The sequence below is a fragment of the Peromyscus eremicus genome, unplaced genomic scaffold (assembly GCF_949786415.1).
Source record: "Peromyscus eremicus unplaced genomic scaffold, PerEre_H2_v1 PerEre#2#unplaced_603, whole genome shotgun sequence".
In the NCBI taxonomy this organism is placed as follows: Eukaryota; Metazoa; Chordata; class Mammalia; order Rodentia; family Cricetidae; genus Peromyscus; species Peromyscus eremicus.
In genome coordinates this window covers 91,790-118,528 of record NW_026734839.1, presented here as the reverse complement: position 1 = coordinate 118,528, position 26,739 = coordinate 91,790, and the positions used below count along the sequence as shown (strand labels likewise).

The 26,739-nt window shown below is 36.8% G+C and overlaps 1 protein-coding gene across 1 annotated transcript in view; it reads left to right on the top strand.

Annotated features, from left to right (window-relative positions):
- The first annotated feature begins 811 nt into the window (after nt 1-811).
- The window catches only part of LOC131901891 (probable alcohol sulfotransferase), a 37,786-nt gene continuing 11,858 nt past the window's right edge, over nt 812-26,739 (top strand). The window contains exons 1-4 of the mRNA XM_059252958.1: nt 812-944; nt 2,019-2,227; nt 3,864-3,990; nt 23,071-23,165. Of these exons, the coding sequence (XP_059108941.1) occupies nt 812-944; nt 2,019-2,227; nt 3,864-3,990; nt 23,071-23,165 (564 nt within the window). The remainder of the gene's footprint in view (nt 945-2,018; nt 2,228-3,863; nt 3,991-23,070; nt 23,166-26,739) is intronic.

The following is a 26,739-nucleotide window of genomic DNA, read 5'->3' as shown; positions in this document are numbered from 1 at the left end:
CACACTTTTGAACCCTCACCAGTATACTTACCCAAATGAATCACCATAATGGCACCAGTTTTTACCCAAATAATGATAGGGGAAAGTTTACATTGTCTTATCCCTAGATGAAAAAAATAAAACAAAGCAAAACAAGTCAATGAAGGTAGAATCAACTGCCTCAGGAGGGGAAATCCCATATTGGTTGTTCAAACCCTAGTGCTCATCTAAGGATATATTCACATACAAAGAGAAGTAAATGGACTCTGTATGTTATGTAAATGTGTGAACTTATCAACATAGAAGTGAAAATTAAAGAAGGGATCATGAATATGGGAAAGGAAGGAAAGCATTGGAGTGGAAAAACGAGGCTGAGGTATAGTAAAGGCACTATATATATCGAAAACAATCCCTACTTTAAAAAAATGATTGTACATGGCAACTTTTTTTCAGGGCAACATTTTTTATGGTCTCTGTAAATTTTTTGCACATTTGAAACCATTGTGAATACTTAATTGTATTAGGAAATATTTTAACTAAGCCTTATTTCAATATCTAAGTACTTGTTATTGAGTTTCTGGTTTGGGGCCATGACCTCAGGCTCACAATTTTCTAGAATAATCTCTGAATAAGTTCACAGTTGCTTAATACAGCAACCTTTGACTGGTTTCTGCAATCTCTATTTCTTCCTATCAGCAGCTCATTTCAGTACAAACTTTGGGATGTTAATGATTTTTTGACTGCACTATAAATTTTACCTCTCAGCATTTGCTTTAATCTGAACAGTGATCAATGCTGGAATTCTTACAGCACCAAGAAAGAGTTCTTTGGGATGTCAGCCTACTTTTGGTTTGAAGGAATAGCTTTCCCTGCTATAGTGTATAAAAGAGAAATTATTGAAGAAAGCCATGATAAGTTTGTGATCAGAGATGAAGACACAGTCATAGTGAGTTATCCTAAATCAGGTAAGGAACATCACTGAGAATGATCCTGAACTGTCTGTGGAAGTTTTGGGCTTTAATCATCCTTCATTTAGGTGGTGAATGGAATGATTTATATATCTCATGTTTTCAATGGTTTGTGGGCTTGAAGAGCTGTATCTGAGAGCATTAATACTAAGAGGAAGAACTCTAACCTAACCAATGTTGTCAGTGGAGCAGTTTAGGCACTAGCAGTGCCTGAGCTGATCCTTGGAGCAATGACAGTGTTTCCTAAAGCAGATTGTGGCATTCGTTTCTCTCTATGTGGAAGAGATATTGATGAGAATAAACAGATAAAAGAGCATCAAGAAACAAAGGCATGAATGTAAGAATATGTGGAGAAGAGGACAACGTCAGAAGAATTACCATGGACCTTCTTCAAGTAGAGGAAAGAGTCTCAAAACTCAAGGAAGCAAGAAAGGCATCATGGTCATTCGGGGTAGGAGTGTGGCAGATGGCAGAAGCAGTAACCATTGGTTAAGTATTAGGTTGCTAACATCAAAGGGCAATAACATGAAAAATCTAAGGACAGTGGAGTGCAGGAAAAGGATTCAGATAATAGCCCAGAGAATAATGCTAGAGAAACACTCATTGACAAATGAGCATATAATCACAAATACATGTGTGTATGGTAAATAGACCATGGAATTTATTTAAGCTAAAGAGAAGCAGTACTAATACATACAGTGCAGGATGGATGCATCTTAATGACACTGTATTAAATAAAATGTTTCAATCTCAAGGACAGATACCATGACTGCATCCCTGACAAATATCTGGAATAGTTGAATTCACAGAAACAGAATGGTTCTTGACTGAAGGGAATGTTCAATAGGCAGGTAGGGTTTACTGAGTAAAGATTCTCAGTTTTGTTAGGTGAAGTATTTTCAATCTTCTGGAAGAATATATTTTGTACTTACACGATGTGGATATTGCAAATACCACATGCTTTTGTGCTTGGAAACAGCTACATTGTAAACTGTATGGTTGTATATTCTATTGAAGGCTTTTCAGAAGTGCTTTTGATATGAGTGTCAATAACTTTTCCTTCTTGTTCAGGAACTAACTGGCTGATTGAGATTGTCTGCTTGATTCAGACCAAGGGAAATCCCAAATGGATCCAATCTGTGCCTATCTGGGACCGTTCACCCTGGATAGAGACTCAAAGGGGATTTCCAATATTAATCAATAAGGAAGGACCACGCTTCATGACCTCCCACCTCCCTTTCCATCTTTTCCCCAAGTCTTTCTTCAGATCCAAGGCCAAGGTAAGTGTCCAGTGGTTGAGAAATCTTTGGCCAAATGCTCGTTGAACTTATTCTACTGCGTTGGGCCCTGGACCTCTGCCTGAAATGCATTCTGTGTAGATTTGGAGAGGGAAGTTGGGATTTTCATGTACTAGGTGATACTAATCTGTCCCCTCCTCAGACTATATCAGAATACCATGATATCAACCACCTCTCAGTGATCCTGGGCAGATATAATGCAAAAAACTGTGTTATCACAGTAGAGCATTCAGGGACTACACATACAGGTCAAGTAGAGGTCAAACTCTAGTGTACAGTGGATATTACTGTTTTGTTGTCATCAAAGTCATTTAGCTAAAATTGGTTCTACATATAGCCGAAACCTAATGGGTGAATCACCCAAGCAGAGTTGCTCATAGGGGAAGCAGCCTGAACAGGCACTAATGCTGTAATCTGGGAGATTGTTCAACAACCATGGCTTATCTGTATCCATTGTGTCTTGCTGTGTCTAACTGTCCATTAAGATCAGTAGCCACAAAAATCACCGACATCACTGATAGGGGATCTCCTAAAGGAATCAGAAATATCCAGGTTCTGACACATCTTTGCTCAGTGTTAATAAGAAAGTTTTGTGGAAATCCCCACACCTTAGAAACTATTATTATTTATGCTTAAACACAAAGACAAATGTAGAAAATAATGTCTCTTGAAACTATCACAATGAAGTTGTGATCATAAAGCTATATTTGTGTCTTATGTGGATTTAGAAAACTTGTGTCTGGAGAAATTAAGGCCCACAAGATGAATTATATAATAATGTCACAATGAGCATTGGGACAAAATATTTATTTCATTTCATTAATTTTTTTAAACTATTTCTTCTGTTTTGAGATTATACTATAATTACATACATTATTCCCCCTTCTTCCTATCTCCAGGCTTACCATCATACCCCTCTTCTCTGTCTTACAAATTTGTGTTTTTTCATTATTTGTTGTTACATCTGTATATGTATCTACATAGTCCTAAGTACCTTGGTACAATCTGCTCAGTATGTACAATGTTACTTGTATTATGTTTTCAGGGCTAAGAAATTGGTGTTGTATAACCAATTGCTATGCTTTTCCCATTTCTTTCAATCTCAGCATTTTTTAGGTGCTCATGGGTCTTTGTGTTCACCATTTTGCAATGAAACTTTAGCATTAAACTCTGCATAATGATTCTTTTGAGAGTTTTCTTTTATAGTTACAGTTACAGAAACCAATTAGTTTGTCATTTTGAAGATAAATTTAGCACAGTATGCATTATTCCATGTATATAAAACATTCTTTCACAGTGGATGGATAGTCTTTCACCTTGTAAAATATTGATCTTTACAAGTATTGAATCAATCTTGTCTTTTTATTGTTGCTGTTGGTTTTATTACAGTATTACTGACCTCAGTCATTTTGCTGTTACATTTTTGTAAATCAAAATTATAAAAGAAAATTCTGATAAATATAGACATTTTGCACTTCTGTTCATATTTTGTTCAAATAAAAATAATAAATATTTTTGGAAACCTCACTGATATTTGATTGACTTTTCATATAAACTATGCCAGATAAAATTGGTTTACAACTATATTGACGTTCATTTACATGTTTTTCCATTTAAGGTGATCTATATCATCAGAAATCCCAGAGATGTTCTTGTGTCTGGTTATTTTTTCCAAGGTAACACAAACCTTGTTGATAATCCAGAGTCACTAAGAACTTACATTGAATGGTTCCTCAAAGGAAATCGTGAGTGTCCTGTTAAATATACGGGTTGAGGGAGGCTCAGTTACATTTATGGAGATAAGTTGTGATACAGATTAGCCTGGCCTTGAATTCTCTATGCAGATAGGGATTAACTTGGATATCTGCTCGTCCTCTCTGCCCTTCATGAGTTCTAAGACTATAAGCACTCACTTCAATATTCAGTTTCTTTAATGCTGGGATTTAACCCCCAAGTCATTTATGTTATCTAACTTGGTTACAACTCAAGCCTTTAGTATATTCTGTATTTTAACTTGGCTCCCTCCATCTTATTCCTCTACACTCTACCAACCAATCCAAGGATCATTACCATTACAAACCTAATTGCGAAGTCTTCCTGTTCCCACAAGCCACTGCCTAATGGCACAGCTACAGCTTGACCTATGACTAACAATCCTGGCAATATTTGGAGTATCTAGTCTTTCTAGTACTAATTAAAATGTTATACCTTGTGGTTAACAGAACAACAGTGATAGCAACAACCTATTTCTTCCTCATCATGAATATTTGAACATGCTGACTATATCAGATGTGAAGACTTCTCAATCAGAAAATGATTGGTTACTCTGATACCACAATTGCAGTTATTGCACCAGTGGGTGTATGTTGTATGGATGGTTGAAATATAGATATCAGTGTCCATATAGTAATATTATTGACAAGATTGTCCCACTAGAATCATTCATAAACCTTCTGTTACAATGAAGACTATTCAGCAGAATAGGCGTATTTCAGCTCATTCCCAATTTTCTTTCCTTACGTTGTGTGACAAGACTATGAGATTGGCTTTAGGAATAAAGTCTAGCCGGGCAGTGGTGGTACACATCTTTAATCCCAGCACTCGGGAAGCAGAGCCAGGTGGATCTCTGTGAGTTCAAGGCCAGCCTGGTCTACAGAGCCAGATCTAGGACAGGTACCAAAATTACACAGAGAAATCCTGTCTCGAAAGCAAAAAAAAAAAAAAAAAGAAAAGAAAGAAAGAAAAAAGAAAAAGAAAAAAGAAAGAAATAGGGTCTTCCCAATCAGTTTTTGTGGGCAACTGACAATAGTGACAATTGCCTACATTATTTGGATCCTCAGGCCCGTTTTAGGCAACAACTCTTAGAGAGGTATCCCAATAATAGCAATGCAGTTTTCATTTATAACCAATAACTTCTGGGAGCAGTAGTATCTGCTCATGAAAGTTGCCTTGATTTAAACTCTTTAGTAAAATTTTAAATGACTTTACAAACTAATGAGTTGGCATATGGCATTTTTATATATTCTTGGTTTTGCTTAATTCTGTCCCTAATTTACCCACCCCATCTTTGCATCCACACGATCAGTCTCATATTCCCTTCCTTCATATTGATACCATATGTGTCCTGGTACTTCTCTCTTCTTAAGGTCTCTTTTTTCTTGCTACACTTCTAGTGGTTCTTTTCTGCCTTCCTCTCCTTTATATATAGATCAAGGTAAACATGCTAAAAATTTGTCTAGGATCCAAATATGAGACAAAAGATGCAGTGTTTGTCTACCTGTGCTTGTGTTAACTCATTAATTACAGTCTCTAGTTCCAAATATTCCACTGTGAATTTCATAATTTCATCTTTAAAGCTGAATGAAATTTTATTGTGTGTACATATCACAATCTCATCTATTTTCAGTTGATGGGCATCTAGGCTAAACCTGTTCTGTATCTATTGTGAATAGAGCTGCAATTAGCACAACTGTTCAAGTATATGCTGTTGTATATATCTATGTCTATAGTAGTATATACCTACCTAGTTTGAGTATATACCTAATTTTTGATAGCTGGGTGATATGGAATTTCTGTTTTCATCTTTGTTAATGATTCCCACAGTGATTTAAGTATTGGCTATGCAGTTTTCAGTCCCAACAGTGTTTTTCTTTCCCCACAATTTTTATGAAAATTAAAAAAAAAACAACTAAATTTTATTATAAAGCAACTTGTACATAAATAAAAACCAGATTCACCAAAATTATTGAGACTCAGAGTCTATGCAATTTAATGAATTCATGTACAGTTAGAATTGGTTTCCAAAAGAGAAGATGGGAAACTTCATATTAAATGTTATACTTTCAATATTGCTTATATTTCACCCAATTTTGGACCACAAGACCCCCAAATCCATGAGAAATTTAGAACAAGAAAAATATAAGCCTATATTATCATTCAACACTCCTGTCCATTACTTGCAACTACTCCTTTCTCATCCCTTTATATTTGAGTTATCTTTATTTTCAAACATTTTCAACATACACTTCAAACATTTATTTTTTTTTCTTTTTTGTTGTTTCTGAGATGCATTTTCTCTGTGTTACAGCTCTGGCATAAGTTTTTAAATAACAATGGCCATTCTGACATAGATAAGATGGACTCCTAAGTAATTTTTAGTTTTTATTTGTCTTTCCTTGATAGCTAATGTTGATGAACACTTTCAAAATTCATATGAGGCATTCTCTTTCTTTTATGGTATGGTTTCTAGTTCCATACCACAAGTTTTGATCCATTTCTTTGTTTGTATTAAATATTTTATTATCTTTAATTCTTTTTAGATACTAGATACACATTGTCTGGAAGCATATAACTGGCAAAGCTTCCTTCCATTTTATTAGCTGAATCTTCACATGGTTAATGATTTCCTTTGGTGGATAGAAAACTTTTAATTTCAAGGGGTCCCACTTGTTGAGTATTTGCCTTATTTTCTGAGTGAGATGAGTAGCATTAAGAAAGTCCTTACCTGTGATTACCTCTCAAAGTACACTTCCTGTATTTTCCTCAACTGTGTCAGAGTGTTGTGTCTTCTCTTGATGGTCTTGATACATTTACAATTGGTGTGAATGTGTGTGTGTGTGTGCGTGTGTGATGAAGGATTAAGATTGAACTTCATTCTTCTACACACAGCAATCTAGTTTCTAAAATGCCATGTACTGAAGATACCAAGATTTTTCTTCCAATGCATGTTTTTGATATTTTGTCAAAAATACAGTGCCTGCAGTTGTGTGAACTTATGTCTTGGTTTTCATTTCAATTAATCCACATGTTTGTTTGGTGTCAGTACTTTGCTGTTTTCATTACTCTATCTCTGTAGTATAACTTAAATAAGGTCCTATCTTTTTCCAAGATGCTTTTATTATCTGGAATTGTTTGTGCTTTTGTATGAATTTATTATTGAATTTGTTCCTTAGAAATTACAAAGATTTATAAATTATATTCTGCTTATTGAAATCCTTTTCCCTCCCTTATCTCCCTCTCACATTTAGTAACCCCCATTCCCTACAGTTATCTTTTATAACTTTCACATCTCTTTATTTGTGACCCATTTAATTTAACCATGATTTTTATCTTCTGTGGGAATGTGGGGTTTGGACCACCTATGGAAACCTAGCTGGCACCTCACTATGGACCCAACTGAGGACAGTGTCTTCCTACTACCCAGAATCATTCAGTATTCATAATTTCATTGTGAAGTTGTAGTGTCCAGTGAGTATCCTCATCAGTCCATGATACCTCATTTTTGGGCTAGTCTTATGCATGATCTTTGTAGCTGCTTCAGTTGTTTTAAGATCTTGAGTACACTTGTTCTGTCATGCTCACATGTCAGCACATTCCATCCCTTCTCTTTCTCTTTTCAGCTTCTACATTATTTACATTCCCTCTTCTGCAATGATCCCTGAGGATTAGAGACAGTTCTGTAGTGTTGAATTTAAGAATGAGCATCCAACCATTCCACAATAATTTGAAGATTACTAATTTTTATTTCTATGAATAACACTAAAATCTTGATTGGTATTATATTGAGTCTGTTCATTGCTTTTGTTAGTTTGGGCATTTTCATAACATGAATTTCTCTAGTCTGTGACCATGGGAACATTTTCCATCTTCTAATATATGCATAAGGTTCTGTCTTCAATTTGTTGAGGATTTCAGTAATGAGGGCTTTGCCTCCTGGGTGTATTCATTACTTTTCTATTGTTGTGATAAAACACCATTAACCAGGCAACCTATTGAAGGAATGCTTTGTTTGGAACTTATGATTCCAGAGCGATAAGTGTTGATCATTACCATTACAGGAAGCATGGCACCAGGGAGACAGGCATGGCATGGGGGTAACACCCGAGATCTCACACCTCAACCCACAAACAGGAAGCAGAAGGAGAGCACTCAAAACAGTGCTAGTCCTTGAAACCTTAAATCCCACCCCAGTGACATATTTCCTCCAGCAAGTTCATACTTGCTGATCTTCCCATAAGATACACCAACTTCGAACCAAGTATTCAAACCTTAACATTATATGGGACATTTTTAGAAGCCAGCAAACTTGTTTAGATTTACCCTGAGGTGTATTCTTTAGACATTTGTAATAGACTGATATCTCTGATTTGTTTCTCAATTTGTTCATCAATGGTATAGAGAAAAACTGTTTATGTTTGATAATTTTGTACCCTGTCGCTTTGTTAAAAGTCTTTATCAGATCTAAGTGATCCCTGCTAAATACTTTCAGTCTTGCACTGATAGAATTGTATCACTCAAGAGTAGGTACTTTGACTTGATTTTTTATTTGTACAGCTTTTTTTTTGTTCATTTATTTTTTTTTCTATCTTAGAATTTGGTACTCTATTAAATAAGACTGGAGGAATTCAGTTCATTTTCTTCTTGCTTGTACTGGAAATGTATTGGATTTCCCCCTACCTAGTGGAATGTAAGCTACAGTTTTCCTATGTACGTCCACTAATATGTTGAAAGATATTTCTTCTATTCTAAGTTCTTTGGCATTTTATACATGAGGTGATGATAAATTTTATCAAAAATTCTTTTCTATATCTACACAGATTACAATGCGTTTTCTGTTCTTGAGTCCATTTATAATATTTAATTTATATTGATTGATGTTTGGGTATTGAACCAGCCCATCACTGAGACTCTGGAATAAAGTCAACTTGATCATAATGAATGGTTGTTTTGATATAGTGTATGTTTGTGTGTGTGTGTGTGTGTGTGTGTGTGTGTGTGTGTGTACTTGTAGATGTGCATGTACATATATATGCATATTGTGTGGGTCCATATATATCCAAATGTGCAGGTTGACCATGTGGATTTAGGTCTTCAGGTTTGGAAATAAACAACTTTACCTGTTCAGCCATTTTACTGTCTTCTGATAAGTTCCTGAACATGTTATCAAACTATATTATTGAGAAACATTGCAGCTATGTGAATCATAGATCTTGGTCTATATGATTTTTTTGTTGTTTAATATTTCTTTGTTCTTTGTATCAAGATGATACTTCAAAAATACTTTGGTAATGAGCCTTATTTTCCTTCTTTTATGTAACAGTTCAATAATCTTTGTGTTATTGGTGAAATTATTAAGGCCACTCCACGTAGTTAAAAGGAGATTTATTTAATGGCATAACTTACAAATTAAGGCATAGGTAGGTCGCGGGGTCTGGGGAAGGTGTATCACAGTCCAGCGGTGTTCTCTGGAGCTCTGCTTGGTCCACCTCCACCATCCAGGGTCCCAGAACCGAGCAGGCAGGCGCCGATCCAGATCTCGGGTCCCCAGGCGCCTCCCTTGGCCCCGCCTTGTAGGCGTGACAGTCTCAATGGGGGTTGGAACTTCCAGATCAATGCTGGAATGGCTACCCACTACATTGTGTTGTCTGAAGGTCTGGAAAAATTCAACTGGTCTGAACATTTCTCTTTGTTTAGAGATTTTTTAATTACTTTTGCAAACTCGTTGTTGTTTTAGGCCTTAGAATATTTCTATAACATAATTTTTATTGATTCTTTGGGAACTTCTCATCATGCATATCAGTCCCACTCATTGCCCTGTCCTTTCATATCTACCCTCCAACCTTGTATCCTGCCGCCCAAAAGGAAATAAAAAATGAAAAAAAAATAAAAACGAAAACAAAAAACAAATATCTCACTGACCCCTCTGGGGAAATGACAAGCTCTGCTATCCATCAGCAATTTTCTCTTACCAGTCACAGCTCTCACATCTCAAATTCTGGCATACTTGTACCTGTTCACTCCTCTGTATTCCCCATCTACCCACCACATATTTGTTCATTATAGTTACATTGGGTGCTGTTGTGTGTCATACCACATACCCTTTTACCCCAAAAGCTTTAATTTCAAATGTTCTTTTTTTTTAAAATTTTTATTTTGCTTTTTTTTTTTTTTTTTTTTTTTTTTTGGGAGTTAACTGTTTATTGTACTTTTTAAAAATTTATTTAATATTTTTATTTTATAATTAACTTAATTTCACATATCATATTGTACTTTTTTGAAGATATAGCCAACACATACATTATAGACTACTTAGGAAATAGAGAGGAAAGATAAAGAGGATAAATAAATGTTCAACTTTACATTTTCCAATTAGAAATGGCCACTGTTAAGATTTTGCAATACAATTCAGTTCTACATATCAGCCACAGATTCCCTTGTTCTCCCCCCTCCCTCCCCCCTCACCTTCCCCCCAGCCCGCCCCCCATTCCAATCTCCTCCAGGGCAAAGCCTTCCCCACAGAATGAGATCAACCTGGTGGACTCAGTCCAGGTAGGTCCAGTCCCCTCCTCCCAGGCCGAGCCAAGGGACCCTGCATAGGCCCCAGGTTTCAAACAGCCGACTCATGCAATGAGCACAGGACCCGGTGCCACTGCCTGGATGCCTCCCAAACAGATCAGGCCAATCAACTGTCTCACCCACTCAGAGGGCCTGATCCAGTTGGTGACCCCTCAGCCATTGGTTCATATTTCATGTGTTTCCGTTTGTTTGGCTATTTGTCTCTGTGCTTTATCCGACCTTGGTCTCAACAATTCTCTCTCATATAAACCCTCCTCATTCTCGCTAATTGGACTCCCAGAGATCCACCTGGGGCCTAGTCATGGATCTCTGCATCCAGATCCCTCAGTAGTTGGATGAGGTTTCTAGCACGACAATTAGGGTGTTTGGCCATCCCATCACCAGAGTAGGTCAGTTTGGACTGTCTCTCGACCATTGCCAGCAGTCTGTTGTGGGGGTATCTTTGTGGATTTCTGTGGGCCTCTCTAGCACTTTGTTTCTTCCTATTCTCATGTGGTCTTCATTTACCATGGTCTCCTATTCCTTGTTCTCCCTCTCTGTTGTTGATCCAGCTGGGATCTCCCACTCACCCAAGCTCTCTTTCCCTTGACCCTCGCCCTTCACTACCCCCACTCATGTCCAGGCTGTTCATGTAGATCTCATTCCATTTATCTGTCATTGGGTGATCCCTGTGTCTTTCTTGGGGTCCTGTTTTCCAGGTAGCCTGCCTGGTGAAATGGCTGGTCTGGTTCAGGGCCTCTGGCTTCTGCTACACTATCAACAGTGGACCCTCATCCAGACTCCTCTCAGATATCCTACTATTGCTCAAAATCAAGGAAATCCTGTGGCTATGGTTCCACAGGACCAGCTCTTTCCATCATCTCCAGCAGCTCATACATAGAGTAGATGTTGGAGAGAGCCAACTAAAAGCTGAGGATATGAGCTTCAGTGGTAGCTGAGTTGTTCAGCCACAGTATTTGCTATGCCTTCCCTTAGCTCCAGAGGTGGCAGATGAGAGGCAGGGTCAGGCCTGACTATTTTACAGGTTTATTATATTTTATGTGTAGAAGGGTTTTGCTGCATGTATGTGTGGTTTTGGATATGTGTCTTGTGCCCACAGAGGCGGGAAGATGGCATTGTGAGCTATCATGTAGGTACTGGAAATTGAATCCTGACCCTCTAGAAGAAAAGTAAATATTTTTAACTTCTGAGCCTTGTTCCTACATCTACCTATTTAAAAATTTAAAATATCATCTTAGTTTTATTTAGATAAGTTTTAACCTATGTAGAAATTAATCCATATATTTTAGATTTTCTGGTTTAGTGGAATGATTTTAATGTAAACTTTAATAAATCTTTGAATTCACTGGTGCTTGTCATAATGAGTTATTCCCTTTCATGACTTACTGTGTTATCTTTTGCTGTTTCTCTTCCTTTTCTTAGTTTATCCATGGTGATATTTTATTTGTGCTCAAATGTGGTCACATTTTACTTTTGCATCAATAACTAAAGTTTGCCCTGAGATCAGGGAAAATAGAAAGCCATTTTAAGTAAACAAAGAAGTCTGGCAGTGGTAAAACATGCCGTTAATTCTATCACTTAGCAAGCAGGGTCGTTGTGTGTTCAAGGCCACACTAGAGAACAGAGCCAAGCATGGTGACACATGCCATTAATCCCAGTACCAACCATAGAGGCCTGGAAGTCTGTCCAGAGAGACAGAAAATGACTGAGCTGTGTAGGAAGAGGAAGTGAGGTATCTGGGCTAGGAGACCAATCAGTTGACAAACAGCAAGTAATATAAGACTGGGTAGATAGGAAGTCATTCTCTATGGAAGCTGCAGAGTTGGTGAGTTAAGGTTGGCTGGTGGCTTTCCCTAGTTCCCTGATCTCTCTAAGGCTTTCACCCCTATATTTGGCTTCATGGCTTTTCTTTAATAAAACCATTTAGAAATATGTCTATATTTATTAAAAGTTTTGTCAATATTATTTATATGTTGAAGGAACAAACTATTTCATTGACTCTCTGGATTTGTTTGGTTGCTCCTGCTGTTTTCATTTCACTAACTATTTTTTAATGTCCGTGTTTTCTTTCCAGCTACTAATTTTGATGTTTGACGTATTCCTTTTCCAAAGCCCCAGGGTAATTCGTTAGCTAATTCATTAGAAATCTCTTTGACATTATAATGTAGTTAATTTGAACCTTAAACATCCCTCTTGGGGCATTTTCATTGTATCCCATAGGTTAAAGAATATTGTGGTATTTTTGTTTCATTTCATCTTTCAATTCTTAATTTTATCAAGGACTCATTCATCATTACGTTGTAAGTTGTTTACTCTCCATGATTTTGTTTATGTTCTGGAGTTTTTCTTATTTATTTACAGACATTTTATAGTTTTGGGGTAGAACATAAGGAATTACTTTAATCCCCCTATGTTTGTTAAGGTGTTCTTTCTGACCTTGTACAAATCTATTTTACAGAAAGTTCCATGTACTTATGAGAACATGGTGTATTCTTCAGTTTTTGGATACAATATTCTATAGATGTCTTTTAAGACCATTTTACCTGTGATGTCAGTTAATTCTATTTATTTTCTATTGGGATGAAGTGTTAACTATTGGAAATGAAAGTACTGTGATGCTTGCTTATATCTTTACATCTAGTAGTATTTTCTGTGCATAACTGGGTGAACCTGTCTTTGTAATTGTACAGTTCTCCCCATGAATTGTTCCCTTAAGCAGTAGGAAGTAATGTATATCATTGCTCAATAGATTTCAAGTCTATTATGTCATATTTGATCAACAACATATCCCTGTTTTATAGCATCATTTTTCCAGAATCTCTTTTTTCCATTATTTCATTGTAAGTTTATAGCTGTCTTATATGATGGCCTACAACAAATATAAACATCCTAAAGTGTAGGACTTTAATCCAACGTCCTACACTGTTTCTTTTGATTAAGGAATTGGCACCATTAATATTCAGTTACTAGCCTGTAGCTGGAGTTTTCTTGTGTCCCGTCCTGCCAGTAGTCAGGGCAAACCTCTCCCACTAGTGTCCCCCAAGTAAACACACAGAAACTTATATTATTTACAAACTGTATGGCCTAATGGCTCAGGCTTCTTGCTAACTGTTCTTATATTTTAAATTAACCCATTTCTATAAATCTATACCTTGCCATGTGGCTTGTGGCTTACCGGTACTTTACATCCTGCTCCCCGTGGCAGGCTGGCAGCATCTCTCTGACTCAGCCTTCTTCCACCCAGCGTTCTCCTCATTCCTTGTCCCGCCTACACTATCCTTCCTGCCTGGCTACTGGCCAATCAGTGTTTTATTTATCAATCAATCAATTCTAGCAGCATATATTCACAGCATACAAGACATCCCACAGCACTTCAACTACAATAGTGAAAGATGTTTGTTGATTCCTCTCATTTTGATGATTTAACCAAGATGACTGAGTTGTTTTCTTATTTAACTATTGGTCTAGTTTGCTTTATGGTCTCTGTGATAAAAACACTCTTGCCAGAAGCAATGTATGGGAAGAAGTTGTTTATCTGGCTTAAACTTTCAGATTATAATGTATCTATGGGAGAAGTCAGAGCAATATCTCCAGAAGGAACTGAAGCAGAAACCATTTTACTAATCTGCATGTTAACTTGTTTTAGTGTCTTATGCTGAGTTGTCTTTCTCATAAAATCCAGTCACAGCTACCTATGCTGTAGGCTCCAACACACCAATCATCAGTCAGGACAACAACTCAAATACTTTGTCACCAGCCAATCTGATCTATACAAACTCTTAAATGAGACTCTCTCAGATAATTCTAGGTTGAGTCAACTTAAAAACTGAAGTTAACTTTTGCTTTTTGCAGCCTTGTGGATTCATTTTTTCTCTTTACTGGAAAAGATTCCTATAAGTATATTCTGTAGAGCTGTTTTGATGGTCATAAATTCATTTTCATATTTTTAGCATAATTTTTTCTCCTTTATTTATGACAAGCAGTTTTGATGGGTACAGTAGTCTGAGTTGTCATTGGTTGTCTTTAGAACTTGAAATACAGTCCCAGGCCCTCCTGCATTTTAAAAATCTCAGTTGAAAAATCTGTTATTCTGACAGAATTTCCTTTACATTTGACTTGGTGTTTCTCCCTTGCCAGTTTCAATGTACTTTCTTCAACTATAATTTTATGAGGAAAACATACTTTGTGGTCTTGTATATATGGTGTTCTAAATTCCTCCTTTATCTTAACTGGCATCTGTTTGAACAAAAAGCAACCTAGAGAAAAAAGTGTTAATCTATTTTACAACTCCAAGTTACAGTTTATTTTGATGAGAAGCCTAGGCAGGTAATTAAGGCAGTGTATTCACAGACAAGAGTAGAGAGACAATAAATATGTTTGCTCTTGCTTTCTTGCCTTCAGTTAATATTCTCTTACTTTATGCTTTCCTGAACCCACCTGAGTAGAGAATGGGGCTGCCACAATAATTCTTCACCTTTTACGTCATTAGTTAACAATCAGGATAATCTTTCATTGATATACCCACAGGCTTATGTGATCTAGATAATTCCTCATTAAATATCTGTTCCAAAGCAGATATAGGTTTTGGCAAGTTAACAGTAGGTAATTTTAATGTAACATCACTTAAATTTTTTTTTTCCATAGAGTGACAAATATCTTGGAATTCCCACTCATATCTTCTTCTTGTATTATCTTTGTTTCTTATTGAATTGTCACACATCTTTTACCTTGCCTTCACACCGTGATATATTTTTCTTTTAAATTTTTCTTATTTATTGTGATCTAGTGTACATGTGTGCATAAGTGTCTGTGTGAGTATACACCTCTCACAGAACATTTGGAAGAACCTGAGAAAAACCTTGTGGAGTCAGTTGTCCATTTCTAATTTATACGGTTTACAGAGACTGAAGTCTGGTCATTAGGTTTATATGACAAGCATTTTACCCATTGTCATGTCATTACCACACCATTCCTTTTTGTATCACTAGTTAATTCATTTACAATGTATTTGTTGTGAAGATCATTTTGTGCTACTTTATACTTTTCATTTTACAATATAACTTATTCTTTAAAATTATATTATCATAGGAGTTTGACAGACGGCTCTGGCCAAAAGAACTTAATGCTTTTTAGAAGAAGGTGCTTTGTTTCCCAGAGCCCTCACAGAATTGCTCACTACTTCCTGTAACTCTAGCTTCAGAGGAAACCAACACTCTCACCTCTGTAGACACACACACACACACACACACACACACACACACACACACACAGACTTGTACTCACATAAGAACATATAAACGTACAAAAATAAAAATACAATAAACAATTGAAAATTTATTTCTTTATCCACAAGTTTCTAGAGATTTGTATTTTATCCACATATACATGTTTAAAATCCCCATTCTCTTTCTCCTTTTACTGCTCTCTCTCTCTCTCCTCTTCCCCTACACCTCCCCTCTCTCTCTACCAGTTTACTTATGTACCTCACTCTGGTCATTAATGTAATTATTAATGTGATAATATAACCTTGATACATACCTTCATTTGATTTCACTCAACAGGTTGCTTTATTGATGGTAATCTTCCTTTCTGTCATATTATGAGATGTCATGCTTTACATATTTGTAACTGGAGCTTTCAGACTTCCTCTGGAAGTTTTCCAGGTGGCAAGAACACACTTGACTGGTTATTGAATATTACTCACCACTGACACTAAAATTTTGTGGTTGTTTGTTGTGGGTACAGCCACTAGGTCTCAAAATTGACACCTTTCTATTCAAATGTAACAAATAATAAATTTACATACGAGTAGGATGATGTAAGTATTAATTGGGTGGAGATGAATAGATCAAAAATTCAAGGCCATCTTTGTTTATGTACCAAGATTGAGGACAGCTTTGTAATGGGGGAAATGTCTTTCTGTATGCTGTGAATATGTGTTGCTCCAACTGGTTGATTAATAAAGCTATTTGGCCTATGGCAAGGCAGATTAGAAGCAGGCAGGAAGTACAAAGAGAGAGACAGGTAGAGATGCCAGCAAACTGTCCAAGGAGCAACATGTGTTGGGACGCAGGTAAAGCCACAGAACATGTAAAGATATGTAGATTAATATTTATGGGATAATTTAATTATCTACCTAGAAAAAAAACTTGAGCCATGACCTTGCAGTTATAATTAATATAAGCCTCTGTGTGTTTAAATTGTGTCTGAGCGGCTGTAGGAAAACTTCAAGCTACATTTGGTGCCCAACATGTGGCAAGAGTTTCCACCCAAAACTTGAGAAAGCTTTTTAAAAAAAGGATTCTAAAAGGAGGTGAAAACAGCTTCCTAGTGTGTCTGTGTGGCCAACTGCTGCCTGAGGGCTTGAGTATGGCAGGTTGGTGGCATGTGGGCTTGACCAGTAACATGGCAGATTCCCCCCAGAGTATACAGAGGCATCTTCATGCTGCACGGTGGATTTAGTTTTTGCTAGTACACACAAAAGAAAAAAGGAAGAGGCTTTGGGCTACACACTTCTGGATGGAAGCACAGACCCATGGCCTCCTGGAGTCAGTGGAGAGCATGGCTCCCAGAGACAGTGGTGAATTATCTCCACCCTGTTGAAAAGCTGAGGTAGGCAGAGTCTGACAATTCAGTACTAGCCACTGCAGTTTAAAGCAATAAATTCACAATGAGACAGATTCAAATGTGATAAACCCTAAAGAGATTACAGTGAGTGTAAAAATAAATATAGGCTTGGAAGAGAAATGAAGGAATATAGATTTATATAAAATAAAAAGTTTTAAAAAGTAAAGTCTTTAAAGAGACAGTAAAAGTAATATAAAAAGTGAGCCACATAAACATGGAAATCATACACAGAATTTGGATTATATTGTCATTGGGATTTTTAACTGCAGAAAGACATTTGATTATATGGGAGTCTAAGTTAAACCAATATATGTATTTTAAAGGTATTTTGACTTCAAAATTTGGATCTAAGGATACATTGCTTTGGAAATGAGGCTCTGCTTTTGTTTCCAAAGAAACTAAGAGGCTATGGATTTGTTCCATATTAAGAGGGTTCAAATTTGATCAAGCTAGACATCTTGAACCTTAACAGATGGTACCTATCAAGAAAGGTTATAACCAGGCTTCCCAGGACTTGAACATTATCTCAAATTTTCTCAGGATTCCCCTAAGATTACCAGCACCCTCAACCAGCATGGATAGTATAAGAAGCTACTCCCAAATTCCCAAAATATTGTTTATAAATGTTTATTTTTGTTTAAAGCAGGTTGATTATAAATGCAATTTCTTTCTAAAGAGGAAAAGAGAATGTTATAGTTAAGATAGGCTGAAAGGGTAGATAATTGTTTAAAAATGTTTTACATTGCTATAGATTTTAGTTTATTGATACAAATTTAAAATAAATTTTGTTATGCTGTATGTATATTTATACTCTTTTTGGAAGTATTTTGTTTGTGCAACTCATTTAAAGTTGTAATGTATCATTAAGAAATACATATTCATAGTTAATCATCTATGATAATCAAACTTGTAGTCATTTTAGTTAAGTTGTCTAGATATACATAGATATATTTCAATTATGCATGTAATCTTCATACAGTTCAAAGACCTACAGAATATGGCATTTAAAATGTTTTAAGAACTTTGACTTTCTGGACATTGAGACATGTCTGCTCCTGGCAGCACCAATCTACTTCAGAGAAGATAATGGGCCTTGAAGAAACTCATTATGAAGTTTGCTTTCTTTGCTGCAAAAGTTAGTCACTGCACAAAAAAAATTGTCCTTGCCTTGACTGTTAGAAAATATGTTGTATAAAGTGGACATCCAGGACCCATAAAAGGTGACCACTGAACTTTTCAAAATAAGATGGTTCTTCAGGTTTCTACTTAACGGATGAGACTGTCAGACATTCCACAGGACACAAAGAAGCAACTGAGAGACACTAGGCTTATAGACTGAATAAGGATGCCCTAATGTTGCATGTAACTGTCCAGGTAGCCAGCTCTCTCTGTCATTCTAGATTTTTGGAAGTTGCATACAATGTATTTCTTGTTTACTTAAATAATATATCCTTCTGGGGTCTTTGATGTAGTTGAAGACAAGATAGTTCTAATTATAATTTTCCTTGGTTATGATAAAAGACAAATTACATATGAAAACTTAGACTCACAAATGTAGGACAGATAGAATATTTTCTTTAATTTTACAAAATACAAATAGACTAGATATTGTAACTGTAATTATTGCTTGATAACTCATTTGTTATTCATAATTTTAATAGGTTAAAGTTAAAACCTTCCTTTTGTTTAGACAGAAGATGGGAAATGTCATTCTGTATGCTGTGAATATGTGTTGCTTTGATTGGTTGATAAATAAAGCCATTTGACCTATAACAAGGCAGCTTAGAGGCAGGCTGGAAATTAAAAGAGACAGGAAGAAGGGAGAGAAGAGATGCCAGTGAGCCACCCTAGGAGCAACATGTAATGGGATGTAGTTAAAGCCACAGAACCTGTGGAGATACACAAATTAATAGTTATGGGATAATTTAAGATATAAAAAATAGCTAGCAAAAAGTTTGAGCCATAACCATGCAGTTATAATTAATATAAGCTTCTGTGTGTTTACTTGGGAGATGCGAATGGGAGAGATGTGTCCCTACTGCCAGCAGGTCAGGACACAGGAAATCTTCTAACCACAGCCTTGTTGGCGTACACTTTGTAATTCATGTCCCCAAACAAATACCTTTTAAAACAACTTCCAAAGCAGAACTGCTATTAATTATTATCAGTGTTTCTCACTGGCTTATTTTTGGTGTGCACTCACTAACATGCTTTTGGTTTTTTTGGTTTTGAGACAGAATCTGTTGTATCCCAAGTTGACAAGAAATTCATCATGTAATTGAAAATTACATTGAATCCCTGGTCTTTGGGCTCTCCCTTCTTTTTTTTTTTTTTGTTTTTTTTTTGTTTTTTTTTTGTTTTTCGAGACAGGGTTTCTCTGTGTAGCTTTACGCCTCTCCTGGAACTCACTTGGTAGTCCAGGCTGGCCTCGAACTCACAGAGATCCGCCTGGCTCTGCCTCCCGAGTGCTGGGATTAAAGGCGTGAGCCACCACCGCCCGGCGGGCTCTCCCTTCTTAATTTTGGCATTACATATGTGTGACACAACATTTCACTTGGGCTTCTAGCTTTTCTTTTTATGCATGTATGTATTAGTGTTTATGATGAAGCGCATGCAAATGTGAAAATGTAGGTGTTCTTATGCTAAAGACAGATGATAATATCAGGTGTTGAACCTTAATTTCTACCTTGTTTGAGACAATCTCCTTCTTCTTGTACATCCCTGTGTGTGGCAAATTGGCAGGTCCTAAGCATGTAGGCAATCTCCTGTCGCCACCTCTCATGTCATAGAAGGGGTACTAGGTTTAATAAAACAGGCTGCATCACATGTTTGAATGGTTTTTGAGGATCCAAACTCAGGTCTTGTGACATACAAGGCAGTTGATTTCCATTGAGCTATCACATGAGCCGAGCTTTCAATCTCTTTAAGTGACTTAATTCTCTCATATATTATGCAACTCACTTTATATCTACACATTCTCTGTAGATCATTTAACACCACCAGGTTTCAATCAAATCTTAGATTCATTGAATTCATGTATCCTACTACTCTGGCACTGGCTTAAGTCTCTACCTTCTCTCCTGACTAATTCAGTTGGTTCTTGAGATAATGGGGAACAATACAAGCCTGCAATGGCGGGTGAGGCATGAAGAGACAGCACAACTAGATGAGGAACAGTCAGGACACTCTGACTAGTGAAAACACATTAAAATAGTACTAGGAATGTAAATGAAGCATTGGGTTGAGTATGGAAGACTATGTCTTGAGCATCTCTAGCTGTCTATGTTTTGGTGTCTTTGGTCTTAAGGAGTCACTATCCACAAGTTGTGGAACCTGAGAGATGAATGTTAGTGGAAAGAGATATCCCTCAGAAGGAGTTAATAGTGTTCTTCAGACATGATGGTAATAAAAAGTCCCAACCTGGAAATGCTCAGAATCCTCTGGCTTCCTATACTGTGGTGATCACATTTTACCAACTCATGCCTTTGTTACTGCTACTTGTTAATAGGATGTCTCCTCATGGCATCAGTAGTAAATCTGTGAGGTGATGAGTTCACTAATGAACTGGATTTTATCTGCTTACTAACTGTGTGTGTGTGGTAAATGGTATCATTGAAATGATGACCAGCCTTCAGGAGCTCAAGGATTGAAGGGGAAGCCATGGAGTCGGCAAACTAATCACTTAACTTGAATTTTCTATCAGAGGGTGTAAAATTTAATTTGCTGGGGTGAGAGAGAGGACAAAATTTAACTCTCTGGGGCCAACAAAAAGGAGGAAATATGCACAAACATTTATACTTCTCCATCATTTTCTCTATGTTTCTCTTAAGGTTTATATATCTGAACAAAATCTCGCAGGCAATATAAAACTTACAAAAAAACGTCTATTTTTCAAGTGCATGATTACAATGAATACAGTTAGAAAACATGATTTCCAATTTCCCTCAAATGTTTAAACATCCTACACATTATGGATGTAAAACAAATTATCCGAAGAACCCACATACATTCATATCCAAGCAACTTGGTATAGATTAAAAGAATATAAACAAGTAATATGTATTTCTCAGCCATTCTTTTACAGCCAGGCTAAATTTTGTGGTTACAAAGGAAAGATCAATGATTTATTACTTATCTCAAATGGTAATCTTATAAATAATCTTAAAAGAGTCACAAACCTAAGTTATTATATATGAAAAACAATCAGTCTTCTGTTTTTTAAATACTCAGATTGTGTATTCCTTCATCAATAGCTTTTTTTGTATCAGGAAGCATAGGGCAAATTGGGCATTAATTAATCTCTGTCTTTGAATTAATTATCAGGATTTAAGGAATTAAGGAATTAATCATCATCTTGGATTGCCAAACCATCCTAACAAGAAATATCCATCCACAAATAATAACTAGGCTGCGTTGTTTGTGTTTCTTGACCTCAATGAGTCCCTCACTCAACTATGTGCCTTTCTAAGCTTTAGATGTTTTCCACAGGTTTTTCACCTCAAAGTTATTAACAAAAATATCTTATCTTATCTGCAAGTCACATTGAAAGCTTTGTTTCAGCTATGATGCACACTGAAGCCCATGTCACATCTCTTAAAAATAAGATTAAAAGAACTTGAGCTAGCTTAACTTTTGGGACACAATTGTGTTGTTGTTCATTTTTCCTCTTTTGGGTGGTCTACCACTCAGCTTCCAAATGTATCGCACAAGGAGGCTTATTCTTACTTGTAAACACCTGGGCTTAGTTTGACTTGTTTCTTGCCCTCTTTCCTTAACTTCAATTAACTCATCTACCTTTTGCCTCTGGGATTTTCCCATTCTCTTACATCTGTAAATCTTACTCTTATTCTTACTCCTACTGGCACTGGCTGTGTATCTGGTTGGCTGACTCTGATGTCTTTCTATTTCTTTCTCATTCATTGATCTTTTTTACTCCCAGAATTCTTCTATATGTTCTCTGCCTGCCAGCCCCTTCTGTCCTTTCTCGTGCCTCACTATTGGCTTCACATCTTTATTAGACCATCAGGTGTTTAGAAAGGTGCAATAACACAATTTCACAGAGTTAAACAAATTCAGCATAAAAAAGTAACATACTTTTAAAAATATTCTACAACACAAATGTTTTTCTTAATCATTAATCTAAACCACAATCCATATGGATCCTCAAAAGAAACTAGGTATGTGTAATTTCCTTGTTCTTATTTTCTATCCTCTGCAGTCCATGCTTTATCATGGGCAGGGGAAACACCATACCTTGCTTTTGACTTTATTAGTTTCTACACTCAACTAAACTCTATCATATTCAATTACTACATTTATTAAAGAACCCAAATAACCAAAATGCCGTTTAAACCAACACTATTATTTTGTATAAAATCATTGCTCTAAACAGAATAGCTTAGGAGGGAATCATTTTTATAATAATCCACAAATTAAAATGCCCAGTAGAATGGGATATTTCCTGGAGATAGTCATAATAAATTAAGGGAAGTGGGGATCTTCCCACATGCATTCACACCATGCTAGATACCATAGGAAAATAACAGTGGCAAAAATGTTAAGGGGCAACATTAGCAAAAGACATTCTAGAGCCAAAGCCTTTGGGGCCTTACCTATCTGAGATTCACCCATTAGAACTTTCCTTCCTGGTGGACTAACCTACTGATCTTCAGTTGCTGCCTACTGCTCCTCTGACATGGCTATATAAAATATCACATTAAATGCTGTAAATACTGGTTTTGTTTTTCTTAGTAAAGTGTCTGCCATTTGTGGAAAGTGAATAATAACAGGCAGACCTCAATTTTATTCTTTGTAATCAATAATTTCCTTCCCCTTTCACACAGTGCCATATGGATCATGGTTTGAGCACACCCGTGGCTGGCTGTCTATGAGAGGAAATGACAACTTCCTGTTACTCAGCTATGAAGACATGAAAAAGGTAACTGTCATTCTTACAGCAATCATAAATTCCTTTAGCAATTCAGCCCATGCAGCACCCCACATTGTTCAGTATCCCTTTTCCACCTACTCTATCACTGGTAGGGTCATGAAGAATCACTAAATGTGATATTATACCCTATTTCCTTTATTAAGGTGCATCTGTCATTTACTCTCCAGCCTCCTAGTCACCCTACTTAACCCTGAAGGAGGTTGGGGTAGCTCAAACTTGTTCTAGTGGTGTTTCAATTCTGTCTATGCAACAATTTTGATACAGTTGATAACCCAGTGATAGTGGGGAAGGGGTAAACAGTGTCACACCACTGGTGTGACGAAATGTATGCCATCTCCCTTTGATGAAAAGAAGAGGGGAAAAAGGCATGCAATCTTTCAGGGAGGAAGGTGTCCTGTGCTCTGAAGTACTGAGGGTTTCTGCATGGTTAGCTAGGAGACACTGGAAATTTCAATACTCTTAGAAGAGAATATCTAAAATGTTTCAACACTAAGTAATGAAATATATCTAAATACTCTGATAGGCCATACCCTTATGTTATTTTGCAGGTTTCATTTCATTGAAATGTCCCACTGAAAGTCATAAATATTTTTAAGTAATACGTGCATGTCACAAATATCTCTTACTTTAAACATAAAAAAACCCATATCTTGGCAGGGTGTCACATAATTGTAAACCTTGCACTGAGAGGTAGTGACTGACTAAGAACCACAGGCCATCCTTGGTTGTCTGGTGTGTTTGAGGCCAACCATGGGTACAAGAGACCTTGTTTCAAAAGACTACTCAGGAAAATAATTTTGAAGTTCATTTGTCTAATTTATTTTCATGTAATTAAAAAAAATCTTCCCTCTAATGATGGGCACATAATAATGAAACCAAGCATATAAGTAAGAAAGTATTATCATTTGATTAGCAATTCAAAAATTTAAGTAGTTTGAAGGTTATATGTGAAATGCAACCATCATTTACACACTTATAATCAATGATAAAGATATCAATTGTACTTTTTATTGAGCAAAACAAAATTGTCCTGAGCAAGCAGTCTGTCAGAAAAAATACTTGTCCAGCTTCAGAATTCTTCAAAAATTTAGTTAAGGAGAAGCAGTCTTACAGCCACTGCTAACCTTATAGAAGTAGATTCTAGTGATGACAAAGGCTGCTGATAGTTGTAACTTTTTTGTTGATTTTATTTTCTCTTATTATATATTTTATTGTTTAAAACAATTATTAATTATATATTATTTTGGAGCCTGTCCTGGAATTCAATTTGTAGCCAAGCCTTGCCTTGAACATGCAGAAATCTGCCTGCCTCTGCCTCCTGAGTGCTGGGATTAATGTCGAGCACCACCACACATGGCAATTTAAATATATTTTGATCAGATTCTTTCCCTTACACAATTCTTTCCAAATCGTCTCCCCTTCCTTACACATCCAACTTTAAATTCCTTGTTAAAAAAAATTTCCCAAATGAAAACAATAGCAAAAGAGAAAAACACTTTGAGACTGGACTAGGCCCTCTGCACAGGCAAGAGAGTTGAGTAGTTTGCTCTGCTATATGGGCCCCCTGACAGTGGGATCAGGGACCATCCCTGTGCATAGCAGGCTTTGGAGAGTTCACACATCCTAGGGTGGGACAACATACACAACCTTGGTGCAGGAGTAGTGTTACTGGAGAATTTCTCTCCAGCTCCCGCCGCCAAGTCCTGCCAGTCCCAGAGCCCACTTATAAAATTAACACACAGACTCTTACATTATTTAAACTGCTTGGCTGTTAGCTCAGGCCTATCATTGTCTAGCTCTTACTCTTATATTTAGCCCATTTATATTAATCTTTACTTTGCCATGTGGCTCATGGCTTACCGGTACTTTACATCTTCCTTGTCCTGGCTGCGGCTCCAGGCAGTCTCTCCTCTGCCTTCCTGTTTCCTCTTTTCTCCTCTCTGTTAGTCCCACCTATACTTCCTGCCTCGCCACCAGCCAATCGGTTTTTATTTATACAGAGCAATAGATATCCACAGCAGAGTAGGGGCTTGGACCTGCTTCAACTGAGTATATCAGGCTCTGCTGACTCTCCATCGTAGGTCTCACATTGGAGGAGACGGAAATGGGGATGTGGGTTGAGGGGGAAGGCTATGGGGGTCAGAGGAAGGTAAGGAAAGGGATCTGTGGTCAGTATGTAAAATGAATAGAAAATTTCTAATACTAATAAAAAAAAGGAACAAAAGTAAAACACCAAAGTGTAACCAAATGTGAGCACCCCCCCACACACACACACAAAACTATGGAGTCTATTATATGTCAGTCAATTACTCCTGAACATGAAGACTGCCCTAGAGTGGTTGATATATACAGGGTCACTGCACTGCAGAAACATGATTTTCCCTCTCTCAGCAGGTATAAATGACAGTTCAGGTGTTAACCTTTACCCCAGTGGCTAGATTTTCATTCATTCATTCACTCATTCTTTCATTCATTCATTTTTAGAAATTATAACAAAATAAGGTACAATATGATGAAACAATACTTTCATCTTAGAGTTGGACAAGACAAATCACCAGAACAAAAGCATCACAAGAAATGGCACAAAAATCAGTGATCTCTATGTTTGATCAATTGGGAAGCCCATAAAACCATGAAACTAGAAACTCTAATTTATAAGTAGAGAACTGGTACAGACATGGAGCACAGTGCAGCATGCTGCAGAATGTGGCTTCAATGTGTTTTTCTCGTGCTGATGTGGAGGGCCTTGTTTTCTTCATGTCCTCCCTCCTCTCTGGCTCTTACACTTTCTTCTTCTGAGTAGGAGTTCTCTGAGCTATAGAGGGAGGGATTTAGTGGAAACATACCATTAAGAACTGATTTGTTCAAAAGTATTCACTCTGTGTAATGTCTGTCTGAGGGTCTCTTATTTGTTCTTGCCAGCTTCAGGAGAAAGCTTCTCTGATGATGGCTGAACAAGGCACAAATCTGAGCATAGCAGTATATCGTTAGGAGTCATTTTGTCACTAAATTGTTAGATCAGTATTAGTTTCCTTTACACTAGGTCCCCAGGCTATCTAACCTCTGGTCAGCAAAGCAGTGTCAGGTATGGATTCCATCTCATGAAGTGGGCCTTAAGTAAAATAAATTATTGGTTATTTCCTCCCATGAGCTTTGTGCAAACATTACTCTAGCATATCTCTCAGGACAAAATTGTAGATCAAAGTATTTGTGGCTAGATTAACGTTTGCATTTCTCTTTAGATAGTATGCATAGTACCATCTTTTAATAATGATGATGGAATGCGGAGCTTAAAGCTGTATGTAATCACCAGCATTTCCATGGTTGATGAGTGATAAAGGTGTTGTCTTCAGCAATGAGTCCTTGCTGTCAGTTTGTGGAGAGCAACCTATAGTCTTGGCAAAGGCTTGTGTTAGGGGTCCTGTGGAATCCCTTTGGCCAAGAACTTATTAGGTGTAACCCAATACCAGACAAGAGATGGTCATTTGGAAAACGATCTCCCCCATTATTTGGTAATATTATTTAGATGATAATCATATGTGTATATATTTTAAGAAGATGT